Source organism: Vipera berus, assembly GCF_964194415.1.
Source record: "Vipera berus genome assembly, chromosome: 1".
NCBI lineage: Eukaryota > Metazoa > Chordata > Lepidosauria > Squamata > Viperidae > Vipera > Vipera berus.
The window spans coordinates 112,800,458-112,821,840 of NC_138202.1; the positions used below are offsets into that span (position 1 = coordinate 112,800,458).

The 21,383-nt window shown below is 38.5% G+C and overlaps 1 protein-coding gene across 1 annotated transcript in view; it reads right to left on the reverse strand.

The window, feature by feature from the left end:
- Positions 1 to 15,666: 15,666 nt before the first annotated feature.
- TESMIN (testis expressed metallothionein like protein) overlaps positions 15,667 to 21,383 on the reverse strand; it is a 31,737-nt gene continuing 26,020 nt past the window's right edge. The window contains exons 12-15 of the mRNA XM_081341375.1: positions 20,178 to 20,280; positions 18,922 to 19,059; positions 17,088 to 17,263; positions 15,667 to 15,980 (exon numbers count right to left, since the gene is read on the reverse strand). Of these exons, the coding sequence (XP_081197501.1) occupies positions 15,788 to 15,980; positions 17,088 to 17,263; positions 18,922 to 19,059; positions 20,178 to 20,280 (610 nt within the window). The 3' untranslated portion in view covers positions 15,667 to 15,787. The remainder of the gene's footprint in view (positions 15,981 to 17,087; positions 17,264 to 18,921; positions 19,060 to 20,177; positions 20,281 to 21,383) is intronic.

Genomic DNA, 21,383 nt, shown 5'->3' on the forward strand with positions numbered 1-21,383 from the left:
AGCTTGCTTCTCTCCTTGACTAGTTTCCATCCATTGCTTCTTGCCCTGCCTTCGGGCACTTTGGAGAATAGCTTGACTCCCTCTTCTTTGTGGCAGCCCCTGAGATATTGGAACACTGATATCGTGTCCCCCCTCATCCTTCTCTTCATTAAACTAGACATGTTGATGGAATTGCTTCTGGAGTAGCTGATTATTTTTGTATTGCACCAATACCCTGGTAATGAAATGTTTGGAAACCAACCCACAAGCTCGGAGAAAGAACCCTTAGCTTATAGAAGTCCTAGTCAGGAACCCATTGATAAAATTTCTTAAGACAAAGAGACTGCAGTGGCTTTGAAGCCTTCTAATAAATAAGAGAATTGAGGTACACTTGTATTGTCATTCCAATAAGGAGAAAAAAAGGAAGGGGGGAGTTTAAAAGGTAAAGGTAAAGGTTCCCCCGCACATGCGTGCTAGTCGTTTCCGACTCTAGGGGCCGGTGCTCGTCTCCGTTTCAAAGCCGAAGATACAGCGCTTCTCCGAGGACGTCTCCGTGGTCATGTGGCCGGCATGACTAGACACCAAAGGCGCACGGAACGCTGTTACCTTCCCACCCTAGTGGTCCCTATTTTTCTACTTGCATTTTTACGTGCTTTAGAGTTTAGAAGCCCTTTATGGATTCACAGGGAACTTTTGACTAAGCTAAAAGAGACATGAATAGGAAATGGAAGACAAATATAATCAGAAAAGGGGGAAAGAGACCTCCTCAAATCTCTTGTCCCTTCTGAACTGATTAACTGGAACCAGAATTCAGGATCTTCATTTGTCTAAGTAGATTTCATAGTTCAGCTTGTAAATGAGTTTCTTATTAGTTTTCAGAGGGACTTGCTGGCAGATTGTCCTGATATGCAGAACAGGACAGTCCTTATCATTTCTCTTAAAACCAGCTGCTATACAGCACTGATGAAAGGCATCCAGTTCAGTTTTATCATCTTTATTTGTGGCAGCAGTCCTCAGTAATCTACGTTGAACAAATCCATTGTGTGCCTAAAAATTAAATTCTGTCAATAACAAAAAAAAACCTGAAAGCAAAACAACTGAACCCAAATTTGATAGTTTGTTCTTAATTTTAAAAAGCCATGTTATTGTCACCACTGAACTAAAGAAAATAAGATCATTTAATTACGTGAATGTTCCCTAATATCTCATTATCCAACAGAGGTGAATGAGATTTTTTTAAAAACTCTTTTTATCAGAAACTCATTTTTTTTGGAAGAAAAAAATCCCACCAAAAATATAAAAGCTGTACTTTGGAGAAAAGAAATCTTCTATGGGGAAAAAAAGGTGTTGATTTAGTGAAAAAAAAGGAGGGATTGGTTAGTATATCACCTGCCTTGTATTATTTCCCTTTTGTGCACGGACAAAGACCTTTTATTTATGAATATGAAAAAAGTGCTGTACTTTCCTTTTCAAATATTGTAAGACAGCATTTCTTCCTTATGCTTAAATAAAAGGTCCTTGCCCATAGATTGCAATTGTTCATATTAACAATTGTTCTTCGGGTAGACGTAGAAAGCGAGCTGCTATTTAAATTCTGAAAGATCCTTTAGTAACTTCCTTGATTTCTTTTTCCAAGAGACTGGTGAAGCATAAATGAAATATTTAATAATTCACTTCGTTTGGAAAAGTGGGATTTCCCGGAGAGCAGTCGTATGGCCCAATGCAAGAAGGGCCAAGTGACTTCCTCAATCTGCAGCCCATCTTTCCACCAGCTCCAAGCTCAGACCTTTTTGCCACCAAAGCAGAACCATTCAGAAGGAACTTGTGGCGTTTGGCTTCTTGTGCCTAGAAGACTCGCTCCATGCCAACCTGGCCAAGTGGTACCCTTGCTTCCCAAGGGGATATGTCAGCCTTCCTCACTTAGCTTCTCACTACGGGCTGCTAAGTGCAAAGGAGTTGTTTCTGCTGTGCTACTTTCCCATCTAGGTTTCTGAGTCCTTAAAGCAGGTTCAGCAGGACAGCAAATCTGCCCTCCTTGTTCCCATGGAAGGAGGCTGAGGTGGGGGCCTGGCAGAGAGATGGCCCTCAGACCTCCACACATTACACCTGCTTGTCTTGACTTCAGTTTAGAATGAGTGGGAAACAGCTTGGGCTACCAGTCCCTTCCACTCTAAGTAATTCCAGCTAGGCTTACTTTTCCTATGAGCTTGCCATGTGAGAATGACCCCTCTTTTGCCTTGGGCATTGGCTATGTTCCTTCACACCAATCATGAAGGCAACCAGCTTTCACCTACCATAAGTCTGGCCCAAATGAGACAGTGGTGTAGGTGATCCTGAGGGTGGCATAACAACCTTGGAGTAGAACAGTTGCAGCAGAAAAAGGCCAGGACTTTGGATCCATGTCTGTCCTCTGAATCTGGCACAATCTTCATGGCTGTTCCCAGGTGAAAAGACCAGACTGCAAACCTTATCCATCTCTTGACACAAGCTGGTGCAGAGTTGGTTTGATGATCTCTTCCTAGACCTCTTCCTAGGAAGGAGCTTTTCTGGGCCTTGTTTCACATTTTGCTGAGGCACTCCAGTTTGCACAGTGAAATAGAAATAGGTTTTGATAGTGCTTCAGTTTCCTGGACAGAAGCTGAAATAGCGTGCAAACCTCTCAAAGCTGCTCCTGGTGGGGTCATAAACCATGTCTGAGAACTCTGATAAAAGATGTAACTGAGGCCTACGTATGAATATGAGTCCTGAATAAAATGCCATCCTAGACATTACTGCCTCCCCTAACATCATTCAGCTTTAGAGAATTGCTACAGGTAGAGGAGCAAGGAGGTCATCGTTTCAGGTAGGTGTCCATTGCCCACTGTTGCTCTTGCATGTTCCCCCTCTAGTATCACTTTGGGGCAAATTAAGGAGCAAAGCTATCATGCAAAGGAGCTCTGCTAAAAAGAAATAGCAAACAGGGAGTATGAAATTTTGAGTCTGCAATAAATTCCTTCCCTCCTCAAGTTCTGTAGGGTAGAAAAAAATCTTAAGGAGAGAGAAAAGCAAGAGAAAATAGATTGTCCTATTGATAATAAGTCTGAATGGTCTTTCATCAAGCCAATTTACTTATAATATATGCAAGTCATTTCAAAGCTGTTTCTATCTTAGCTTAATGGATATGTCAGTTTACAACCCAGAGCCATCTGCTTTCTGGGGTGCTTGCATCATTTCCTCTCTTTTAATATAATAGCTGAACATTAAAAAAAACACCACTTGCAAGAGTCCTTTCTATTACATGCAGTGCCAGCAAAACTAAGCTGTTAAAAAGTTTGTTTCTGAGCATTACCTTGGTTTATAACCAGTGGATTAATTTCCCCCACCCCAACTGGTCCCAATCAACTTCCAGGTGGAAATGCTTTGAGTTTCGCTGGACCATCTTCTTGCCTTACCGTCCTGTCTGTGTGTGGCTGGCAAGGCAGGCTGGCTATGTCTCATGAAATGCCTCTGTGAACTGTATGGCTGTGCTGCCCAGCCTGCTTCTCCTTGCCTCTGTGTTTTCCTGGCAATGGCTGCAAATTGTGCAGCTGGGATCTTTCAATTTTTGAAAATGAAAACATGTCCACCTCATGCAGCCTCCCTTGTCTTTGCAACCAAATCCACAAATGTGAGGTTGAGTAGGAGCACCATTGGCACTAGTGCCCTTTGTATTCCATTCTCTGCACTGGCAGAGAGGTCACTCCTTGGGATAAGTATGAGGGTGTCAGAAAACCCTTCCCCCCCCCTTCTTCAACACCCTCCCATCAGCAACTGATCCCACATGTAGATGACAAAGCAGGGAGGCTGCTGGCCTTCCTTCTGACACACTGAACTGCTGCATCTCTCAAACTGTTTTTTGACCACTCAAAACATGCATGCAGATCCTTCTTCTGAAAAAGAAGGGGTGGGGGAGCTTACAATTATTTTAGTAGAAAGAGGAATCGTATAAAGAACTAAGGGAAATGTAAGAAACAATATGAACATAGTGGGAACAAAGATGGTTTACAAAACAATAGTAAGCTATGGAGGATGATTGGTATTGGTATAAACTATTGTTGTTATTTGCGAAGTCGTGTCCGACCCATCGCGACCCTATGGACAACGTTCCTCCAGGCCTTCCTGTCCTCTACCATCTTCTGGAGCCCATTTAGGCTCACGCCTACTGCTTCAGTGACTCCATCCAGCCACCTCATTCTCTGTCGTCCCCTTCTTCTATTGCCCTCAATCTTTCCCAGCATTAGGCTCTTCTCCAGTGAGTCCTTCCTTCTCATTAGGTGGCCAAAGTATTTGAGTTTTAGCTTCAGGATCTGGCCTTCTAAAGAGCAGTCAGGGTTGATCTCCTCTAGGACTGACCGGTTTGATCGCCTTGCAGTCCAAGGGACTCGCAGGAGTCTTCTCCAGCACCAGAGTTCAAAGGCCTCGATTCTTTGGCGCTCAGCCTTTCTTATGGTCCAACTTTCACTGCCATACATTGCAACTGGGAAGACCATAGCCTTGACTATACGCACTTTTGTTGACAGGGTGATGTCTCTGCTTTTTAGTGTGCTGGTATAAACTATACCAGCACAACTATACCTTGGTGGAGCAGTGGGCTAATGCCTCCTTAAGTAACCCCAGCTGCCTGCAATTAGTGCAGGTTCGCATCCCACCAGGCTCAAGGTTGACTCAGCCTTCCATCCTTACGAGGTAGGTAAAATGAGGACCCAGATTGTTGGGGGCAATTAAGCTGACTTTGTAATAATGCCGCTTGGGGGGGTGTGTGAAAGCCCTAACAAGCAGGCATATACATAGAATGAAGGCTACTGCTAAGCTTGTAAGCCGCCCTGGGTCTTCGGAGAAGGGCGGGATATAAATGTAATAAAAATAAATAAATAAATAAATTTATCTCTATCTCCCTTAGTTTTATTTCTTTACATTTTGAGCTGACTATTATACTGTTAGCTTTCTCTGCTTTGTATAAAGTTGCTTACCCTGCAAGGGAAGAGCATGAAGGGCATTTCTATAGGTATGTAAGTTTGTTCTGCTAATGAAATAGGATGGAAATGATTAAAGGGAAACTCCTTAGAAACAGAAATTTGCTTTGCATGAGGGATGACTGGCTGCAAAATGCCACTCATTTTCCTTAAAAGGATTTGGTGCATTATTTACTGATTTGTGTACTGATTAGCCTCTTCATTACTGTGCACTGGATAATAACTCTTCCAAACTGTAATTGAACATACAGAATAAAACAAGCTATTTGTTAAAAACAAAGGCTAAAAGCCAGGAGTACATTTCATGTAATTGCTAAAGAAAAATGATTAGTTTAATAGCATCAACCCAAAACTGTCATCATAATATAACATCATAATGTTGCAATGACTGGAATGAAATTCATAACTGCATGACTTGAACAGAGATTGTTTTGATATAAGCTTCCTAAGCAATGAGGAAATGCTACTAAATAGACAATTTGGAAAGAAGGGAGATAATAGAAATAAACTAAAATGGAATATATTCATTATATATTTCCAGCCTGCCTTCACCATGCTGCCTTAAGGAGTAAATAATCACTTTATATCCATCAGTATTTTGTAGAATGAATGTGGACAAAAGCATTCATTCAGAATTATTGATCTATTGGTACACACTGACAAGAAGGACTGATCAAATGAGTATTAGTATTGCAAAAATTGTTATATCTTTCTTCAAACATGCCATATGAGATCTTTTAATGCATGTTCTTGACATTTGCTGGGTGTAATGTATGTACTTCATGAGCTTGGCTATAAGAAAAATATTGTATGATAAAATTAAACTGGAGCAGAAAGGAGAGTGGAAGTGAGTGAACAAAAAGAATCTGGATAGGTTGGACAACATCTGAGAAAAAATTATATTAACTACATAGCTTGCACAAATGAACCTAAGATAAGCGTAACTAGCTTTTACACTATGTTCTCATTTTTTCATGAATAAGTAGCATTTATTTATAATATTATTTCCAGTAAATAAATAAACTTCTCCAAACTGGTGGCTGCCAAATATGTTAAATTTTAGTTATGATGATCATTGCACACGAGTGAGCAATGCACCCAGCTCTTATTGTTTGAGAGCAATCCCGCTGCTGCACCTTTGCTTTCTTCATCTCAGATGGAGCAGACCCATCCAAGCTGCTGGCAGCCGATTGAGTGGGGAGGACGAGGAGGAGAAGAGCATGAGGGCGGCTGGCCAGGTGAGGAGTAGGCCGGGCGATGGTGGCTGGCTGGCTGAGGAGCGGGGAATCATGGCCGCCCAGGGGGGCTCTGCCAAGCCTCATGGCAGCGCATTGGCAGCCCCCCACCTGGCCTTCCCCCCCCGGCTCCATACAAGTTGCTTGGCAAAAATCCTGCACCCCGATTGGACCCACATGGCAGCTTCTTTCCAGCTCCACCGTGGTCCTCTGTCACTTCCTCTGCCGCCGCGTGCAGTCCCACAAACAAAGGAAGTTTGTGGGCAGTCCCACAAACAAAAGAAGTGGGACTAAAAAAATTCAACCAATCAATTCCAACTTCGCAAGATTTTTTTTCCCCACGAGAAGTTGGAATTGATTGATTGAACTTTAGTCCCACTTCGTTTGTGAGATTGCACATGGCAGTGGAGGACTGGGAGCCACAGTTTGCCGACCTCTGGACTAGTAGAAGTAATTTTACTTTGAATTCTTGTGGGGCTCCTAGACACAAACAAGTTCTAGCAAACAAGTTCCAGATCCCTTGAGCTTCTACCAAACAAGTTCCATTATTGATCAGAAATATATATAAATTACCTTTTATCCCAACATTTTGTCATTGATCATTCTGGATACCTTACAGCAGTGATGGCGAACCTTTTAGAGACCGAGTGCCCAAACTGCAACCCCAAACCCACTTATGTATCGTCGGGTGCCGGGCGGGTGTGGCCCATTGGGTGGGCGTGGCTGTGGTGGTAACGGCAGACTGGATGGGACTAAAAAGTTCAATCAATTCCAACTTTGCCAGATCTTTTTTTTCCTGCGAAAAGTTGAAATTGATTGAACCCCCCCTTTTTTTTGCACACGGCAGTGGAGGCCTAAAACAAAAAAGTTTTATTAAACCCAGCTGAAGACCTAGGACTGGGGTGACGGTCCACGTGCCCACAGAGAGGGCTCTGCGTGCCACCTGTGGCACGCGTGCCATAGGTTTGCCACCTCAGCCATAGAGCTTAGAAGCTTGAATCCAAAGTTTAGGGGTGCCTTAGGTTAGCTATTTTATTCATAAATAAAACTGTAATGTAATAACATCTTATAAATTTTTAAACCAATAATTTAGGAATTAGCCCAAATTATTGAATAGACAGCCAAAACATACTTCTACAGCTGTGATCACATATATGAGAATAGAGCTGTCTCTATAGCCTTCTCCTTGAAAATGTATTTACTACTACAGAAAATAGAAGAGGAATGCAATATGTGAGATACCAAGTATAAATGCTTCTTGACATCGTTATATTTTTTCTATTTTACCCCACCCCATGTAGGCATAGAACAAGTCCCATTATCTGCCCTTTTGTTACAGAACCCCTGACACTAATTTTGTTGTGCAGATCACTAAAAGATCTAAATTACTCTCTCTCAATATGGCCTCTCAATTTGGCACAAAGCCAGTCTGAGACAAAGAGTAGTAAACTCCCCCCACCCCAATGCCTAGCTCAACTTGCATCTAATTTCATCATCATCACCAATGGAAAAATGAAAGTACCAGATCAGATCTTAAATAATCTTTGGATAAAGGAGATAAAGGCTCAACCAGCATGGTGAAGTTTTAGCATCAGGTCTGATTCAAAATATTGGATTTTCACTTGCAGAATGAAAGCAAATATACTATGTTACTCTTTCAGAAAGTTAAAATTACACTAATTTAGGCTTTGACCATCATGCCTGTCTTCTGGTAGTTAAATTATCTGGCAATTCAAAGGTAAAAGACTAAGAGGGGAAAAAATAGCAATCACTGTGCAGAATAGGTTATATTTTTCAGTGATTTAGCATATTCTTTTTGTAGAATAAACTTATGCAAAAGATGCTTGTTAAAGCCTTGAACAAATGTATGTGATTGGGAAAATCAAATCCCCATTGGTCTGAGGATTCCTGCACTGGTCAAGAGGTAGTAGTAGACTTCCAATATCTCTTCTAATCCTATGATTCTATGAAAATGTTCACATTGCTATAAAGGCATATAAACTTTGCAAACCTTTTGTCTATTTAGTGACACTGCATTCATTGATGAAGAAACCCTTGGTCCAGCTTTGCTCAAATTAGTTATGGTTGAGATTGTAAAGCTAATGATGTAAAATGCACTTTAGTTAATACTCTAGTATCCTGTAATTCATGGATCAGAAGGACATTTCTCTAGAAAATGGCAGCGTGATATTCGATCCACAATAATATTATTCCATAGCAAAGGTACTTAATATGTTGTGTTCATCTGCATTTTCAAAAAACCTTTTGTCCTATAATTGAAAAGTGCTTTCCTTTGGGTTGTTTTGGTTCCACCAGCAGTGAGTAGAAGCCTTGTTGAGCAGGATAGCTTATTGTAAAATATTAGTGGCCATTAATTTTCATTATGGTAATAGCACACAGGGTTCAAGCTACAATTCTGATAAATTGCACAAACCAACCTGCATGCCCACTGATTGCAACATTAGTCAAAATTCAACTCTTGACATTCATAGGCAATATTTATGTGACCCACATCATGGCAGTACTAAATGACCCAGAATCTTTAATACATTTTGTTTGTATTTTGTGAAGCATAGTATAATTTTCAGTTTACAAATGAAACAGTGAAATTTGTGATGTTGTTAGAAGCAAAAATTACATTTGCTGTGAGTCTTAGCAGAATTTACAATATTTGCATTACTTTGCTTTTATAAGTTTAGCATAAACTATTTACCTTGTGACAAGGTATAAAAAGGTAAAAGTTGCCGGTTTCTCCTCTAAGCCCAAATGACAGGTCATTTTACCAATGGGCATGGCCAGAAGGAGGTGCTGCTGGCCACTGCCAAAATCTACATTCTTTGCAGCAGTCAAGAAGTGGACAATTGATTTTACTCAAAACCAATATTGTCACAGAGGCTTCCTTAGCCAGATTTATTGAAAAGAAAATGGTATTAGGTTACAGAAATCTCAACAATGGGATTATTTTCACTTTCAAAAACCATTTTGTCTCCCAGTCTTCTAAGATGGGAACTTTTTTTCTGTTCTTAACCATAATCTGTGTGTGAACTGAAAAGCCATTTTTTTACTGATAAGATTGGAATATCCAAATGTTCAAAATAGGAATCTTTCTCAAGCTATGGACCTAATCACTTATTGATTGCTCCTTTCTATTTTACCTTTCTTCAACTTCCAAACAACATATTATTTGAACAACAGAAGCAACTTTGAAGTCAGAAGCAAATTTCCCAATGGTCTTGATAACCTCTTTGTCATATTTGTGGAACAATGCTAAATCAGTGATCAAAACCCAAGTTGTTTTATGTAGGAGAGAGACATAGGATAAAACAGGAATAACAGATCACTAGATATGTATTTATTCAGAGTTCCCCAAACTGATCAATACTGACCTTTAAGAGTTAATGAAATTATGTATTATTATGGACATGGGTTATCATTCAGATTCAGAATCTGACTCATAACATTGTTCTAGCTGAGCCTCTGGATTGTCAGCCTCAAAATTCATCAAGGTGTGATTCACTGAGGCTGAACAACCACAGACATCTCCTGATCAATTGAAGGGTGAGGCATGACTCCCAAGTTCCAGGTCTCTAAGTATGCAGCAGTAAGCAAAGCAACATTATCAATGGTGAATGCTCCAACACTGGAGGTTTTTAAGAAGAGACTGGACAGCCATTTGCCTGAAATGGTATAAGATTTCCTGCCTGAGCAGGGGGTTGGACTAGATGACCTCCAAGGTCCCTTCCAACTTTATTATTATTATTATTATTATTATTATTATTATTATTATTATTATTATTATTATTATTATTATTATTATTAATTATTATTATTATTATTATTATTATTATTGAGGTTCCTCACTAAGTAAACTGTAATGGAACCTATCAATTATCTTGGAGAAAGAGGAGACAAGATGTTGTTTAGGACAGGGCTTTTCAACATTTTCACCGATAGTACCACTTTTAGGGTATGGCAATATTGGAGTACCACCTAGCAAGGTGTCAAAAACTTGATGACCAAAGCAAAAAAAACCTGTTCAAAGTTGCAATTGCACTGAAATGACTTATGATCATTTTTCACACTTATGACCATTGCAGCATGCCCAGGGTCATGTGATTTATATTTGGATGCTTGGCAACTGATTCATATTTATGTTGGTCACAGTGTCCCAGGGTCATGTGATATCCTTCTGCAACCTTTTGACAAGCAAAGTCAATGGCAGGGTTGCTGGTGGTCAAGTGCTAGGGCGGGACTCTCTTCCCTCCCTCCCTCCTGCCTTCCCTTCCTCCCTTTCTCATTCCCATCTCCTTCTGAAGGAAGAATTTTATCCCCACTCCTATTTTCCCTCTTCCATATATTCATCAAACAAGGAAAAGCCTCCAGAGACAGAAAAGACAAGCTGCTGAGGGAACTAGCTTAAAAAGGTGCATTCCCCTTTAAGAATAAGTTAGTGGCTAGAAAGAAAAGTTAAGGAACCGGCAGCGGGCACTTAAGGAAGAAAACAAAATGTGGTAAGTATTGGCTGCTGGCTAAGGCAGCCTCCCCAAATGGCGCCATTCATAAGTAAAGGAACGCTACAGGCAAAATCCATTCAGGAGAAAAATACTTCAAAGTTGCTTGCAACAAAACTTACACCTAACAATAGCAGAGGAATAGAAGCTAACATGAGACAAATAGAAATTGCCAAACACTCCTTAAGAACACAAAGCCCACATTGCACAAATCCCAGAACTTCAAAGTCACAAAAGCACATAAGAATCCTTCCAGTCTCCATCCCCCTCCCTCCGTGCCTCACCTTCAGCCAATGCTGCCTTTCTTCATTCCTCGTGGAGGGCGACCCCTCCTCCGCTGTGTCTCTTGCCTGTTTGTTGCTGCCAGCAGATGGCTGCCGCAGAAGTTGTAGATTGGCTCATGGCCAGCTTGCTTGGGTCTCCTCTCCTTTCCCCCCACCCTCCTCCTTTCCCTTCGGCGCACCTAGAGCTGACTCCATCTCCTCCCAAGGCCTCCTCTTTTTTTCTCTCTGCCTCTCCCGCCCAAACTGCCTCCTTTTATAGCCTCTCCTGTCTCTGCCCCCCTTCTGGGTGGGCCGGAAGTGAGCTTGGGGCCTTTGCCTCGCTCCAGCCACTCTGCAGTGCCGGAGGACTCTCTCACAGTAAGTCCTGCGCTGTGCTGGCTTGTTCCCTCCCCCACTACACTTGGCTGGGCAGGGCCACGTACCACCTGCCATGTGCTAATGTACCACAGGTGGTACACATACCACCGCTTGAAAAGCCCTGGTCTAGGAAAAAATAGAAGCAGGAGAAAAACTGCAGCCAGGAAAAGAAACTTAGGAAAGACACACCCTAATGGATCAAACAGTTAAAGTGGAGACGGGAAGTTTTGTTTCTTCAGACTTGCAAGATTCTGTTAATGTAGCCTTACAATAAAATAGTATTAGTTGATGTTGAATTTAATTACGGCAGCAAGACTCTTGATAGGTCAGTATTGGAAGAAAGAGGAATTGCCGACTATAGAAGAGTGGACTTTAAAGGTTTCCGACCTGGCAGAGATGGCGAAGATTTCGGCCTATTTGAAAGATCACTCGCAAGAACGCTATATTATGGAATGGAGAAAATGGATTGAGTTTATCCAGAATAAGTATAGGGTTAAGAAGTTTTATGTAGCATTTGAATAGGTCTTCTTTCTTTTTTCTTCTTTTAGTTTTTTTTATATATCTATATTTAATATTACTAAGGCTTGTTTTATCCTATATAAGCTAGAGAGTGATGGATTTTAGAGTTTATAGTTGTTAGTATATGATTGTTTATGATTGTTTTTTTTATATATACCTTGTATTTAGCTCTGGGAAGTCGGGGGGAGGGGGGGGAGAGGTGGGGGGGAGGGAGAAGGGAGGGGGAGGGGGGGGTTTAAAGAAAAATTGTATGTTAAAACTTTTTAATAAAAAAAAATAAAATAAAATAGTATTAGTTCATCTTGTCTTGTTTCCTGTTTGGTTTATTTGGGACGGCTGACATAAAAAGTGAAGCCTGAGTATTTAAGCCACGTGCCCACAGATTGATTTATGGAACCATTTTGCCTTCAGCTTTACTTGGAATCAATAGCTTGGAATTTCATTTCTTGACTCTTGTTTTTGTGTTTGCCTGCTTTTGAACTCTTGACTATTAGACTGGCTGACTATCTGACTTGGCTCTTTTACTCCTGGAAAGAATTTGGACCATTTGCTACCTAATTCTGAAATGGAATTATTAAGTCAGGACTCTTTGCAAAGACCTTGTTTGATGAACTTGTCTATTGTTATCTGCCTGGTTGAGGTAAATAATTCAACTCCTTAGTAACTTGTGTCTGTTTGTGTTTGTATCACAAACAATGTAAGTTAGAACAATAATTATTATTGTAGTAATTACTAATTATTTGTAGTACTACCAAAGTGGTATTTATAAAATTATTTTCATATAATAAAAGTTTAGAGGTTGATGAAAAATCTGAAATATTACTACCCTTGATTTAAATGAACAGGTCTAGCACCCTTTTAAGAGTACTACACCTGTGTTCAAAGATGCTCCAACTCAGAGGTCAATGGGATCACCAAATTCAAACAACTTGACAAATGATTAAAGCCCTCATCTCAGGCATTCACCCAGAGCTGTCGAAGTCACCTGATTGCATGTTAAGGACAAAGCCTGGAGGTTGTTTTTCCTGTTGTCAGGTGATACTAGGTAGGAGAAGCACAGCCAGGGAAATTCACCAATTCCTTTCTTTCAACTGACCTATATTAAAATTACAAGGATATAAAAGCAGTCATCAGACTCATCATTAAGAGAAAATAGAGTTTGGCTCTCAGGGCATCACAATATATACTAGCAGAGTCATTTATGTGTGATGGGCAGCCATACAATAAATAATAAATAATGAAAATAATTATTAAATGACATTAAGTAATAAAATATATTAAAAATTGTAGCATCTAGATAAATATGAATGCACTTTTAGGAAGAGCTTTTTGCTTATATATAAGGACTTTTTTATTTTGTTACAAGAAATGGATGGATGGACAGATGAATAGAGAACTACATGTCTTTCTGGAAGAAAAAGACTTCCTCCAACTTAGTATAAATTTCTTGAATGTGAAATGAATCAGATCCTACAAGATCCTGACATGGACACAAGCACTCTCCCATACACAGCAAGATCTATGTCTGCAACAGCATTGCAAAGAATTTTACACAGTGAGTCAAGGTGTATATTTGTATTAAATCCAACAAGTGTTCTGAATCATCTTCTGCTCCAGAATAGTGCCACTGTTAGAATCTCTTCTGTCTTTAGATTCACTCATGTATGCCTGTTTTTCCCTCCTCTATAGGTCACCCGCTATGAATTCTGTTCTTATATCTAATTAGGTTTGTCATTTAAAAGGATTTATTCTCCCTTCTTACTTGATGTAAGATTTTCCAGACTTTCCAAAACTTTTGCTTAATAATGTAATTTTACCATAATGATATATGCCTTAAAGACATTGAAAACATTGCACACCCCAACTAGTTTTCTTATTACAGTATAATATAGATAGATGTGTTTCTAGCTGCAGTAATTACTTTAATTTCATAGAAACATAAGACTGTTGAGTAATCGGCTATTACTAATGTAATTACTCCAACAAAATTGGTTCACAAACAGACAGTGTTACGAGTTGTTCCTACATTGTACTAATTTAATAGTGAGTCACATTTATCTCTGAAGTGGATAATACAGGATAGCAAAAATCCACATTGTAATTAAGATGTATGAAAAGCATTTTTTGAGATGTACTATCGAGCTTTTGAAAACAAATCTGCATCTCTCTGTCATTCTTATGCCATTATTGTTTGTATTACACTGCCTCCTGAAAATCAAGGCATATATTTGTCTTATTTGAACACTAAAGATGCATTTTTTTACATTTAAGACATAATATTTAAACAGATAAATATTCAATTTCATAAGCAGAGAATGTGCACTACACAAGTTTCTCTAGATTTATCCCCTCTAGTTTCATAGGTGTTTTTTTAAACGTTTTGAGTTGAATTCTCAGTGATGACACTTTGGTGCATTTTTTTATAAAATGCATATGCAGTTCCTTCTTTTGGTTTCATATACAGTAAGATAGAAAATACAAACAGCTCAGTTTCAGAGAAGAAACTGGATGAGGCTGATTGTTTGCTATAATAGATCCTTTGCAAATCTATTGCTTCTAAAAAGGTAAAGGTAAAGGTTCCCCCGCACATGCGTGCTAGTCGTTTCCGACTCTAGGGGCCGGTGCTCATCTCCGTTTCAAAGCCGAAGAGCCAGCGCTTGTCCGAGGACATCTCCGTGGTCATGTGGCCGGCATGACTAGACGCCAAAGGCGCACGGAACGCTGTTACCTTCCCACCGGAGTGGTCCCTATTTTTCTACTTGCATTTTTACGTGCTTTCGAACTGCTAGGTTGGCAGAAGCTGGGACGAGTAACAGGCGCTCACTCTGTTACGCGGCACTCGGGATTCGACCCGCCAAACTGCCGACCTTCCGATCGACAAGCTCAGCGTCCTAACCCACTGAGCCACCGCGTCCCTATTGCTTCTAACTAGATTGTAAATAGAATTTCCATCAATGATTGATGCATGTTCCACTTGTCATGCTGCAAGCCAGCTACCAAAAGTCTTCATATCATATCATCATCTCACAAGATATATGAAATTATGTTATAACACAATAACATTAATATTAAATTATGCTACATTAAAATATTGCTGGAGGGATGTGCGCTGTTTAGATTTCTAGGATTGCATTTCTGTGACTAATCATACTCTTCCTATGAGCTAATTGCAAACCATTGTGCAAAATTGTCCTGGCACTTGAGCACTTGATGGATAGCTCACCAACAAAATAAGGAGGAAATAAGAATATTTTGCCTCTTTTATCACCAGATTGTAGACTTGAATATGAGTTCATATCATGTTCAGTCATTGATTTCTGGCCCTTCTTTAATGGTACTCTAGGCATTCTTTCTGCCCCTTCATCTTCCAGAAATTTAAGAAGTGAGGTCTTTGCTCATTGAATGGGGGTATCTTGAATATTATGCCTCAAGCCTTCAGTTTTATGTGGTACACATTCGTTGCACAATACTGTCTAGCACACACAAATAATCTTGTTAAGGGTATTTATTAGCTGAAATGTACGCCATTGTTACAAAACTAGTAAATAAAGCAAATGGAAAACAGTTCTTTTCATTCTAACAACAGAACATTAAACAGGGACCTTGCAATTCTTCAATTTGATATCATCTTTAGCCAGACACTGAGTACTGAACAAAGGGGAGTAAAATAAGAGTAAACAAATTGTATATGCACATACATACAGACCATGTTAGGAAGAATAATTTAAATATAGAATAATCCAGGTGAACCTTTTGCTGCTCTGGTAATTTGCAACAAAATAATTATCAATTATGATAATATAAAAGCAGGAGAAATAGAATTAGAAAATAAACTAAGTGGGTTACTGTATATATTTTATCAAAGTTAAAAATAATTCCAAGCAATACTTTAGTTCCACAAGTAAAACACATTATTCTACTTTCAGTCCTTTGGATTTAAATTCAGAGTGAAGAATCTGTGATAAGCATCTCCCAAATTCTTCTAGGATCATTTGTTCAGCTAAGCAAATGGAGTAATCTTGTTTTTCTGCCTCTTCACCTTGAGCAAGAAGACAGGCACATGTTGCCTCAACCACCTCCCAGGATATACACGTACTAGATTGTCTATTACAACAAAACAATATATAATTACACTTTAAATATATAAATGGATGCAAAGAGAATTACCATACATAACCACCAAATTCTAAATTTACTCATTGCTTAACTAACTGTTCTGTGACAGACTTGTATTTCAACACTGACTCATCCCTGAACAGGTGTTTAGTGACAGCAGAAGTCAGTCTGAGACCAACATTTTTTCAATTTGCAGCTTTCTTTCTGCAACCAATCTCCTTTTATACAGGATTCCAATCTCCTGGAATCCTGTGAGGAAAAAGATAAGGACATAGCTGTCTGCAGGGAGGACAACTGCTGAAATATGAGCCATGTTATAGTGCAATCTCTGCATACTTGCATGTGATGTTTTGGCAGAAAACTGACAAAAATGTATTCAATGAATGATCAGACTGGGACAGGCATATGAAAGGGGAGTTTTGAATTATGCACATCTTGTTATTTTGGCATCTTCCTGGCTACCTATGGGTATTGGATGCACAGTAAAGCAGGGGAAAAATGTTGAATTAAGCTCCCTGCTGTTACCCACCACTCCTTGCACCTTTAATGCAGTTTTTCAGTACTTTACTTCATTGCCAAATGTTAATTTCAGTCTTTAGTCAGACAATACCAGTTGGTAATAAATGTGCTTTTAAAAATATCAAATAGGGGTATCTTTTTCCACAGAAATAGGTAGGTTTCATAGTTGTCTCTCAAACACTTATATTCTTGAAGTAACTACATAAAAATAGTAAAGATTACTTTACTTTAAAGATTCCTGAAGCTTTCCCTTATTGATTACTAATCTTTGAGTGACTGGATTCATTTTTTTAAAAAAAATCCTGCTTATGGAGGTTTCCATGTTTTCTATTTGCATCCATATTGTAATTCAGTACAAATATGTTAGTAGTAAATTCTGAAAGAGTTCTGAAATTGTAATTGTATAATACACAGAACATATGCATTTGTACTTGTATTAGAAAGTACAGTTGTTACAAATTACTAAGTCTGGTTTGGATAACTACAAAGGAAAAGAACAGAGGTTGGAAGTCAATTATCTAAACATTTTCCCATAGTACAAAAGAAATAGAAAAATATTACATAGGTAATTTCTACCTTTCTTTCTTGGTTTTTGATAATATTTCAGAGTTAGAAAATGATTGAGAATCATTTCCTTCATTGGTTTTAAATTCCATTTCAATTGGCATATTCATTAATGTTTTTCGATCAGGGCTTTCTTCATAATTTTTGCATCCAACACATTTGCAGATAGATGAGCACATAATTTTAGCCTACAGAGAAACAAAATATTCCTAAAAGGACATGATATTTAATAAAGGTCCACAATAAAACAACAACAACGAGATTGGACTGTTCAACAATCCAATCATATTGCTGCTTCTTTGGAAATAAATCTCTTGAGTCCAGTGATATTTCCATTGAACAAATATCCAAAGAATGCTTAAATATTTTAAAATGAGAGGAATTTGCCTAATCCCTGTCCAATTTTCACTTCCCCTACTATTCTAGGAGGTTTTCAATTTCTTTAAAAAGTTTGGAGTTCAAACTGTTTAGAAGATGAAGGACGAATTGAAAAGAAAAACCTCACTCTCTGTTCTGTAAATGAAAACATTCTGTCTCCAGAGGTGCAATCATAGACATTTAAGGATCTAAAACTATACATTTATTTTAAATCTTTATTTACAGCTTTTCCAGATCTATGAAGCCATACATACCAAACAACACCATTCACATCTACAAGATAGGTATAGACAAGATTAGGTAAATTTGACTCCTGGTAATTTCATAGATTTCATATTAGGGCTATATAGTGTTTTGGATTTTATCTCTAAAAGTGGTTCAAAGTTTGAAAAACATAAAGCAGTTCAAGCAACTTAAACTGCAGCCACATTAGGATGTTTTATATCAGGGCTTTTCAACCTTTTCACCCATTGTACCACTTTTAGGATATGGCAACATCCGAGTACAAGTCGCCTAGCAAGATGACAAGTGGGGGTGGGGTGAGGGGTGTTTGGTTTTTATTCCATCTGTTTGGTGGTTGCGCAGGTTTTGGTTACTTCACATGACCCTAGGGCACTGTGACCATCATAAATATGAATCAGTTGCCAAGCATCTGAATGTAAATCACAAGACCCTGGAAGATGCTGTAACATTTCAGCTTATTGGCGCTTCTTCTGGGGTCAGCAGAAGCGCTGGGATCAGTGGAGCTGGAGCCTGGCACTGATCCTGGCGCTTCCACTGAGCCCTGACAGCCCTGCAGCTCCAGCCATCTCTCGCTCAGGCTTGTGTGGTGCTGCCACCAGTTCAGCTCATTCCCCTCCTCCGCTACCACTTTTCTAGGATGGTCATGTACCACCTGCTAGGTGCCAATGTACCACAGGTGGTACCCGTACCACTGGTTGAAAAGCCCTGTTTTATATTAGTGCCTCATTCATACATTATTGCATTTCAAATTATCAGGATTCAAACCAGACCATTGCACAGTCCTACTGTCTGTGTTATCTTCCTGGTTACAATGTAAAAGTGATTTGCCATTATTTTTTTCTGGGATTTTTTTTCCAGATTTCTCAATTTTTGGATTTCTTGGTGGCATCCTGCCCTGCCCTGCCCTACACTACCCTACCCTAGTATTAAAAAGTCTAACCACCTCTTAGCTTTAAGGATCAACAAAAATTGGCTAGCTACTGCCATTCAGCATGCTATAGGCAGGCATTTTGTCCTCCTTATTTTCTTATTTGCCATTCTCTCATCCCTTTTTAGGCTTTTTAAAATTTAAAAACCCCTTTTCCCCACAATTGCTTTCTCTAATTTTCCCTGAACGCATACCCTGGAGGTTCCCCTAATGCTTAGTCTAAGTATTTTTAATGCTTAGTCTAAGTATCCTTCTGCTATGATAATACTTTTATAAAACTGATGAAAAAATACAAACCTCAAAGCATTCACAGTAATTTTTTAGGCACCCTGAACGCTTACAGTTACAACCTTTATTATGTCTTGGTTTAATATCTCCAAGTTTTCCTTTTCCAATTTTTGGCAGGAAAGCTTCTGGATTTCTGTCAAGACAAGCCTAAATAAAACATATTATTCATATAGAATATACCTCTCAAGCAATCTGAAGAAAAAGATTAGCTTACTTTCTTCCTAAAAGCAAACCTTTCCTAAAACAGATTATGGTTCACTCTTTGCAAGAGACAGAAATTTCTAAGCACATTATTGCTTTTGAAATAGGATTATATAAGGCAAAGGGTCTGTCAAGCAGAATTTCACTGTCAAATTATCTAAAACACTAGTATGTATTTTATTAGTACATCAGAAATCCTTGATCTGAATCATTAGTCCTAAAAGAATTTTTGCATGTTTCACATGTTTGAAGAAATCCTAAGAGCAGAAAATATGTTCTCCAAAGCATGTTTTTCCCCCTTTGTATCCAAAAAATTGCTCAAATCTGTTAATTGCGGTACCATTCCTATTATTAACAGCATTTTCCAGTAAAGATGAATTGAAAACCAATATGCCAATCACCTATGATGACATGAAATTGCATCAAAATCACTGAACAGAGATATGTTTTTAACATAATTTCTCCGCCCCTAATTCATGTGATATGTAAAAAATGAGATGGTGTTAAGATATCACTATAGGTAGTCCTCAAGTTACGACCACAATTGAACCCAAAATTTATGTTGCTAAATGAAATATTTATTGAGTTTTGCCCCATTTTAAAACCTTTCTTGTCAAAGTTGTTAAGGGAATCATTGCAGTTGTTAATAACACGGTTGTTAAATGAATCTGGCTTCCCCATTGACTTTGCTTGTCAGAAGGTTGCAAAAGGAGATCACGTGACCCCAAGACACTGCAACCGTAATAAATATGAGTCAGTTGCCAAGCATCTGAATTTTGATCACACGACCATAGGGATGCTGCAATGGTCATGTGTGAAAAATGGTCATAAGTCCCTTTTTTCAGTGCTGTTATAACTTTGAGCAGTTACTGAATGAACAGTTGTAAGTCGAGGACTACCTGTATTTCAAAAGGCTGTTTTAATTAATATGTTTACTCAATTTGATATCTTGAATTGATGAAATACGTAAATGCAATTCATTTAAAATGCTTTAAAAATAACACAGCAACCTAATAAATATAAATAATTTGCATATCAAAATAAAAAGAGAACAGTTGAATTACCTTAATAGCCTTAAACCGTTCTATTTCATGCTCTGGATTGTTATAACAATTATTACAGTTGCAATTACTACAGAAATCACCATTGGCAAAACAATCGCAGTATCTGTGTTTAACAAGAGAAGTATATTAAATTCTTTGTAGTTCAACATTTTCAGATAATGCTCACTCTTATCTACTATTTTTTAAATTTACTTAAAATACTTGTATGGTCACTTGTCTTAATATCACAACTCTGGGCAGCTCATGAACCATAATAAAATCCATCAAAATAGTAAAACTAAAATACAAAAAAATAAAAAATAAAAAATGAATCGCTGTAGTTAAATCAACATTCCCTAACTGATTCACAACTGCAGTTACTGGGCTCCAGCTTCACCTTACCCCAATGCCTGAAGGAACTGCCAGGTTTTCAACCCCCTCTTAAAGGCTAGGAGTATGGAGGCTTGCCAGATCCCAGGGGGAGATTATTCCTCCCACCAAGGGGTGCTGCAGAAAAGGCTTGCTACCTAAGTCCCACTAAGGAAAGAACTTGGACCAAACCCACTGTACTAGACTGAGAAATATGTAAGTTAAATTATATGCATTTCTATTAGTTATATCCTTTACATATTTTGCCACAGATGTAGGTACTTTGAAGACTGCTGACAAATACGCTTCCAGAAAATCAACTGCGCTAAAAGGCTCTGGGATACATTCATGTACTCCAAGCATTTTATTATTATCATTTATTTGTTGTTATGTTATCTTTTGGGATTGCTTTCCATTGCATGCCGTTGCTCTATGTTTTGATATGCATCTAATTTAATGCAAAAGTTATTAAGCATTCTTCCCATCTTCACTAAGAGCCATGTCTAACTTAAGGTTATTTAAATAAGGAAAAATACAGAAAATAAAAGGCCTAAATGAAGTTCAGATAAACTCATATCCTTGTGCCATGCACAGTATTTAGCATATAAAAGCAAAATGCAACAATTATTTTCACTTAATACTATCAGGAAAATATATAGTAATTTAGTACTATAATGTACATTTTGTCATGATTAGTTTATTGTGTGGTATATTTTTTTAAACTGAACAAAAAGTTGCTTTAGAAGTGTAAAAGCATGTCTACGTTTATTCAAGTATTATATCTGAGTTTCCTGCAATAGCATCTGTAGGATATATTTGAGTATATATGAAAGAAACAAATTAAACGTCTCCTTTCTT